Source organism: Populus alba, chromosome 15 (genome assembly GCF_005239225.2).
Source record: "Populus alba chromosome 15, ASM523922v2, whole genome shotgun sequence".
In the NCBI taxonomy this organism is placed as follows: Eukaryota; Viridiplantae; Streptophyta; class Magnoliopsida; order Malpighiales; family Salicaceae; genus Populus; species Populus alba.
In genome coordinates, this window is record NC_133298.1 from 8,391,881 (window position 1) to 8,400,109 (window position 8,229).

The 8,229-nt window shown below is 28.0% G+C and overlaps 1 protein-coding gene across 1 annotated transcript; it reads left to right on the forward strand.

The window, feature by feature from the left end:
- Positions 1-2,963: 2,963 nt before the first annotated feature.
- Positions 2,964-4,097, forward strand: LOC118050959 (uncharacterized). The gene has a single exon (XM_035061449.2). The coding sequence runs from the start codon at positions 3,410-3,412 to the stop codon at positions 3,899-3,901; it is 492 nt and encodes a 163-aa protein (XP_034917340.1). The 5' UTR covers positions 2,964-3,409; the 3' UTR covers positions 3,902-4,097.
- Positions 4,098-8,229: the final 4,132 nt, after the last annotated feature.

Below are 8,229 nucleotides of genomic sequence, written 5' to 3' on the forward strand. Positions count from 1 at the left end.
TTTGGTCCCTCAAGTCAAGAAGTTGGAGCCCGTTGTAAGAAATGGCTAAATTATATTATCCCCAAAATTTTACCAACCCTATTTCTTTTCTTTCTTCAATTGGAATATTTTTTTTTTCATTTATATTTAGAAGTATAGTAGTAGTTTTTTTAAAAATATTTTTTATATAAAAATATATTAAAACAATATTTTTATTATTTTTAAAAAATTTATTTTTAATATCAATATATTAAAATAATATAAAAAAATTTAATTTATTTTAAAATTAACTTTAACCAACTTTTATTCAGATAGTAATGTGAATTTTTTTTTAGTTTGGTTTAATAATGCTGTTTAGTAAAAATATTTTTGATGTTTTTACTACAAAGAAAATTTATATTGTCAACAATGCCTAGAAAAAAAATTATACACCTAAAAAAACTAGTATTCAATGATAAAATGAAATGATATCAACTAATGGGAGTAACCCATGTTATTTTATTTCAAACCCTTAAACTCACCAATATAAACCATTGCATTTCTTGTTAAATAATTTCTTTCTATTTTTTTTCAGTTCTTTATTGTTTAATATTGATTTGGATCTCACACAGTCGTCATATTATAAAAGATATGGACTGGTAAATTGATTGATATTATAGTCAACAAGTCAATTCATCTATTATCACATAAAAAAATATTAAATACATAAAAAAATTATACTTTATGAAATCCATCATAACTATTATTTACTTATTTATTATAAAATAAAGAAGTTCAATTCTAAATATATAAAATAATTCTTAACACGTAAACAAATAATTCTAAATCTCATGTAGATATATATTCTAAAATTCATTAAGGAGTGTTTAAGAATATAATAACAGTTGTTTTTTTAAAATATATTTTATCTGTAAATACATTAAAATAATATTTTTAAAAATATATATATTTTTAATATCAGTACATCAATCCGATTTAAAAATATATTTAAAAAAAAGAAGTTAATTAGCTAAAACAGAAAGCCTTAGTCTCAAATGCATGTATGTGTGTGTATATAAAATCAGTCCCGCGGCGTCTAGAAATAGTTTGCTAGCTAAGCATATATGCTTTGTTGTATATAATAATGTACATCTTCCTCGTTGAATTTGTTTACTTGATGAAAGATCCACAAGTAGTTCAAATAAATCACTAATTAATATATTGAAACAGGAAATGATCATTTTGCTCTTTTAATTCCCTCCATCTTTATGTCCAAGCTAGCATTATTTAGTACCCAAAATGGATGCTCTTCTTCTTCTTCTTCTTTTTCTTCTATTATCAATGGAACTTATCCTTCGCTTATTTTACTTTTTAGTGAAACTCAAAAATAAGAAATAAAAAAACCCATTAATTCTCTCCCTCAACCGGCTGTGATAATTTAAGTTCACTAACCACTCATTTGAACAGTTATAACAAGGGCTGCTGCATGTAAAAAACAAAAATTGCTTATTTATTTTTATCTAAACCCCGGTATCTAGAAGTTTATTAGACCCCAACTAATCTAGTCGAGTTAGGTCAGCCCATTAAAAAATAAAGCTCTTTCAATAATAATGTACCTTATTTACAAAGCTCAAACTCAAAACTTTATTTTAAAAATAAAAAGCATCAAACTACTTAAACCAACCACTATTGGGGTCAACATACTATTTGCTAGTTAATAAACAAGTTTAGGTTATTGGGTTATAAGGTCAGTTCCTGAATCACTGAGTCAACTTGATTTAATCATTTTAGTATGAAATATATCATTTTATTTTTTTTTAAAATATATTTTTTTTAATTTAAAAAAATATAAATAACTTTTCTAATTCAACTTTAAAACCGACCTGATTTACATTTTAAATCATAGCTTTTCATAGTCGAGTGTATCATAAAACTCAACTTTGTGCTCGATTATGGAGTTGAAATTGAAGAGTAGCCGGGCCAGGAAGCGGTCATGAAAAATGAAAACATACCTAGCGAGTCCCAATCTTGCCAGCTACAGCAATGATCATTAAATTGAACCATCTCTAGCTCTTAATTCGTTGCCGTCAAGCATCTTTCTAAGTACCGACGCCCTAGCTAGCTAGCTAACAACCAAAGTTTAATTCTTCTTCAATGTTGTTTCAATTCTACAGAGCTCACCAAACTTTTTCATCATTAGTTGTTCTAATTAAGATTTCATCGATCTAATTAGGATTTAATAAATTATTCTATCTTTCTTATTAATTAAACGCGTTTTAATTTCATGATCATTATGTTAAAAAGGTAAACAAATATTATAATTCAAAGATATTTTTGCATGAATTAAATTTGTATATTTGGACACGCCAGTTAATTATGTGAAAATTAAGATGGGAACAAGTTTTTCTTTTTCTTAAAAACAAATAAAATAAAACTCGATTTGATTATGCTTATCCAATATGCATTTCCACTGGACAGCTAATTTAGAACAAATATTCCATAAACTAACAACTAATTATTGTTAGATTATGGAATATTTTGCTACCTAACATATTAGAGACCATATATATACAATATCGTGCAAAGATTTCTGAGATTGGAATTATTTCCTGTACATATATTCTTTCAAATCTGCCTGTAAATACAATGATTCCTTCATACCTTGCCTTATATTGCAGCATACATATAATTAAATACATGTATATACTCTTTATAATACATAGTTTTGTATTTATTAATTTGATATCTTCTCTTCCAGGCAGAAGTAACCATGCATGCAGGTGGATGAAAAGCTAGAACAACTACAAATAAATAAGTGTGTGTGTGTGTGTGTGTGTGTGTGTGTGTGTGTGTGTGTGTGTGTGTATATATTTAAGGAGTTAGGTGGCCCGTAGGATGGAATCGTAACAAAGACTTTAAGCTTCTTACCATGCCCAATCATTAGTTTGGTGCTGTCCGTAAGTGAGCTCTGCTCCATTTGTCCCACCTCCTTCTCCATGCGTAGCCATGTGCTCTCCTTCATAAACAAAAATGGAAACATTTATTTAAACCCTAACAAAAACAAATGGAAAAGGGAATCCATTACTGTGACTTTTCTGTGCTTTACAGGTTTGTCCATATTCATATTTTTCCATTTTCTAGCTGGAACGTGTCTCCTCTTCACGCCCTAACTCCTTCTGCTGCACAAATAACCCATGCACCTTCCTGCCTACCCAATGAGTGAAGTGTGTGATCTTGAATTGAATATTGAGACATCTTAACCAACAATGGAAAGGAACCCTTCCTCTCTTCTTCAACCACCATTATGCATGATAAATTGGATCATCAACCTCAAATAAACTTATTCTCCATCTGTTTAAAGCCTCTACATATTTGATCGCTTCGTGTTAAGGAAATAGCTAGCTAGCCACTCTGATCTCTTTTGCTCTCCCTCTATCTTAATTCGTGTCTGATGGGGAACGCAACATCTTGTGCTCCGTCAATCATCACAAATGGGGTAGTGAAGGTCTTGTTCTCTAATGGTGGCAACTTGCAGGTCTACACAAAGCCAGTTAAAGCAGCAGAATTAATGCTAGAGAACCCTGGACAGTTTGTTTGTGATTCTACAAGCCTAAAAGTTGGTCATCGAGTTCATGGTCTGTCAGCTGATGATCAGCTAGAGAGGCGACAACTCTACTTTGTTTTGCCCATGGAGCTTCTCTACTCTGTGCTAACGCATGAGGAAAAGAGCTCTCTCACTTACAAGGCTACAAAAGCATTGAAGTATAACAATTTTGGCAAGATTTTTCCAGTCCTTAGTGAGTTTTGCATTTTCCCTTCAGAAGAAAAAACAATGGACGGTATGGCCACAGAACCACAGCCTATGGAGAGGTATTCCAAGCAAAGATCATGGAAGCCCGCCTTGGAAACCATTGTTGAAACTCCTAATTGTAGGCGGCCTTGATGATCAGCGTATATGGTTTTTCTTTTTCTTTCAATTTCCTTCTTTTGTTCTTTCTTACGTTTTCTTTTCTTTTTTTTTTCTTTTTTGGGGAGTTTTTGGCTGACATTTAGATTATTAGCAATATGCGCCTGTCAAGTTCATTATAGTATAAGTTATCCAGCTATTATATTCAAAAATAGAGAAGTTTGTATTAGAATTACGACATTTCCTATGAAATTTAAATGATACTGTTGCTATACCTCAACCTCATTAATTGAACTAGATACTTTTTAAGATATGATCATTTAATTTCTGAACATAACTAAATTTCATTTAAAACTATATATGAAACAATTATAAATAAAAATATCATGTATTTTATTATTAGAATTTTTAGATTTAACATCAGATTTTTTTGTCAATATTTATACTCGCAATTTGTCAGCATAAATTCTCCCAACAAGCTCACGGACAATAATACTCCGTCATAAAAAATCTCATCAGTGATTTGTTGTCTTTTGATGAGTCTATCGATAATAATTTTATTGATGGATTTACTGACCGTAAAAACACGTTAAAAAATAAAATTTATCCGCTTCATTTTATCATTATTTCCATAAATGAATATAACATATCACTGATAGAAAAATCATATGTCAACCTATCGGTTATTTCTTTTGTCCATCAATATTTTCCTAAGTGAATTTAACATATAACCATCAAACAGATCGTCTGTAATTTCATTAGTAAATAAATAGTGACAATAATATTTGCAGTAATTATTTTTCAACTCTCTGGAATATACCGACAGAATCCTTCAGTAACCTTATTAGTAATAATTTTAAATTATTTAAAAAAAATCCATTAAACATAAATAGAAATTAAATTAAATTAATATTATTTTGATAATTAACTAGTGGGAGTGGTTAGGTCGGTATAGTGCTTATGTATCATAGTGGGATGCACGAAGGAATGAAATATTTATAGATATGCATCTTGTAATTACTGAAAATAGGTATATGATTTGGTACACGAGTATAACACGACAAATCATTACTCCGGATCCTGAGCAAGTTCCTTTACCTAGATATATGCAATTCAAGCAATATGCTTATCAGATTCAACATCATGTAAGTGATATAGTCTTTTTAAGATTAATGTATGTTAATCGTTGAGTTTTATGTATTTATCTTTTAATTTAATATTAATGTTTTATTAATATTAAGTTTGTTTCTTGTTACGGGACAATCAAGAGACCGCATCTTATTTTTGTAGTACTGATTAAGAAAGCAAAGTTTACACTGTAGTATCCAAGTGGTTAAATTTTTGCTGCTCTAAACTTGAAATCCTTGGAAAAAGGTTAACTCTTGATGATGTCATGGCAGAGAACAAGGTCACTCAAGTACAAGCAGGAGCTGGATCCGGTCGTTTTATTGATAAGCCCGGATCATCCAATAAACGATATAAAAGTAGATAGATAGATGAGTTATTTGTATATTTTAGGATTACTTGAATATTGTATTATTGTATTATTTTATATTCATTTTGTGTATATATATGTTTTCTTTTTTCCATTCTTGGAGGTTATTTATGATTATAAAATATGAGAATATGTTGAGTTTAATTAGAATTTATTGATTACGGTTATTGTAATTTTTAACAGATATTTTTAAGCAAAATAAAATTTTAAATATAGTTTCTATATTGAAGAAATTTTATCCTGATTTTAAGATGTCACAGTTTTAAAACAAAATATTATTAAAATATTTTAAATCACAATATTTTCCAAATAAATAACTTCGCCAAACATTTTTATCATATATTATTTTAACATTTAATTATATTTTAGATCTAATAGACAAATTTATCCTTTCAAAATTGCTTGCAGCCAAATGGGCCTGGGTAGAATTGACAGTAACCGTCAGCCGTATATTGCTGTTGAAGACATTGGGGCCTGGATCAGAATACAATCATGTCATGATTGGTTGACGAACTGTCAATGTTAGTGGGTCTTTTGTCATCCTTAACGGCACATTCAGAAAGGCAAGTGCTTTCCACATTGACAGCTAGCCAATTGGCCATGCCACGATGCGGATGGAATTCTAAATTATTTTGTAATATAAGGAGAATATGTTGGTAATATGAATGTACTTAAAAAAAAAAGATATTTAATCTATATTTTAAAAAATATGTATTTTTAAGTTCATATAAAAACTATTTGGAAAACAATGAAATGCCCAAAAATAATTTTAAAATAGTAGCATAAATGAATAATTATTTAAACATTATTTAAATAAATTTATTTATTTATGAGTTGGACATGTGTCTAGTCCACATGAAATTCAGGTGTTTCTAAACCTAAAAACCTAGGCCATTAAATAGCAAGTTATGTTTTTTTTTTTTTTAAATAATTGGTGGGTAATTGTCATTTTTTTTTTTCACTACTAAAAGTAATTTTTATGATTGGAAAATCAAGGTATAGGTTTTTAAACCTAAAATCCTAGATTTTCACAAAATTTTTACTAAAAAACATGAAAAAAAAAAAACATAACGCAAACTTCCATTACTCCATTTCTAACAACAAAAACACATTCTAATGAACTTAAAAACTTAAAATCAAATTAAAAAAAAATCACAATTTTAATCTATTTTTTTTTAGCATCATTGAAGATAAAAACTATCTCTATTAAGTTTTTTTCTTGTAGATGAATCATAAACATTAAAATCAAAATTATTCTGTTAAGTTGAAAGTTTTCTCTCTTCTCAAAATCTCTCAACAACTTTTTCTCCCGCCAATGACTGAAACAATTAACAAATGAAGTTTGAGATCATAATTAAAAAAAAAAATCAAAATCAGAAGGAACTAAACTCTTAAAAAATAAAATAAAAAGATTTAAGGTGGAGCTTTGCACACTTTTTTTTGAACAGTCAACTTGGGGAAAAAGCTATCAATTGAATTATTCAATGTCAAATTTAATTTTTATTTTTTGAGTTTTATCTATGCATAAAAATTTAGTTTTTTTAATACAAAATTACCATGTCATTAAATCTCTAAAACAATTATGGACACCTTGGACACACGCAGAAATGAAATATAAAGAGAAGGATAAGATCTTGAACAAAAACAAAAGAACTTTTAAAAATTAAATTGAAAGAATCTCCAGCTTGAAGATCAAAACAAACTTGGAAGGATCGAGGAGTCTCATGAGGCAATGATGCAATGCTTATGAATAGTTAGTGGTGAATATTAATCTTCTTTTTGCCCGTTTCGGTCGGAGACAACGTTGTAAGCTTTTAATAGAATTTGGTCCCATGCTAATGATAATATTATGGACAATGAAGAACAACACTAATGCCATACAATTTTTTTTTATTATTATAAACGTGAAAATTTAGGTTAATTTATATATATTTTAACTTATTTTATGAGCTTTAAAATTAATAATTATATAAATTTTTAATAGCTACGAGAAAATTCAAACCTGTGATTATTAAAAAATAAATTTAAAACTTGATAAGGTAAATTACCTTTTAGAATATAATTACCAATGAAATTGACTATATGTTATGTTTCAAGATAATTGATTGTAACTCTTATTGAAACCAATCTAAGAAAAATATTTTGATTTTTTATTTTTTATACATGAGAACTATATTTTGAGAATATTTAGAAGAGTGGCGATAATTATTTTTCAAAGTATTTTTTATTTATAAATATATTAAAATATATTTTTTTTAACAACAGCACATCAAAATGATTTGAAATACATAAAAAATTTAAAATTTTTAAAAATATTTTTAAATTATAAAAATAAAAGGGTTCTTTTACTGGTTGCATTGCTAAATAAAGGCAACTTGTATATGATCCATGCACCTTGGCTGCCTCACATATCACGGAGCCATCATTACTCAGTCGAGGGAATTATGCCATTAGCACCTCCGAACCATGTGATTCCTGTGAGAATCTGTCATACTTTATTTTATTTTTTTATCATAAAGTTTATTTTTTTCTTTCTTTTTACCAAACTCAAGGTTTTTTTTAGGGAAAGTAATTCCAATTATGATCTATGATAATTTAAAAAACCCTCCTCTAAATTTTACTTTCTCTTTATACTTACTGGATCAGATGAAATATATTGTTGAGGACGTATAAAGAATAAAAACTATAATTTAATATTTTGTTGAGATTGTCTGAGGAATAAATTATTGTTGAATGTATAATACACAATAAAAAATATAAGTTATAAACACATAGAGAGAAAATGAAATTCAGGATTTTTGTAATTATTTATACCTTATGATTTCTATGCAAATGGGAAGACCATCCATTTTAATGAACAGTTATTCAA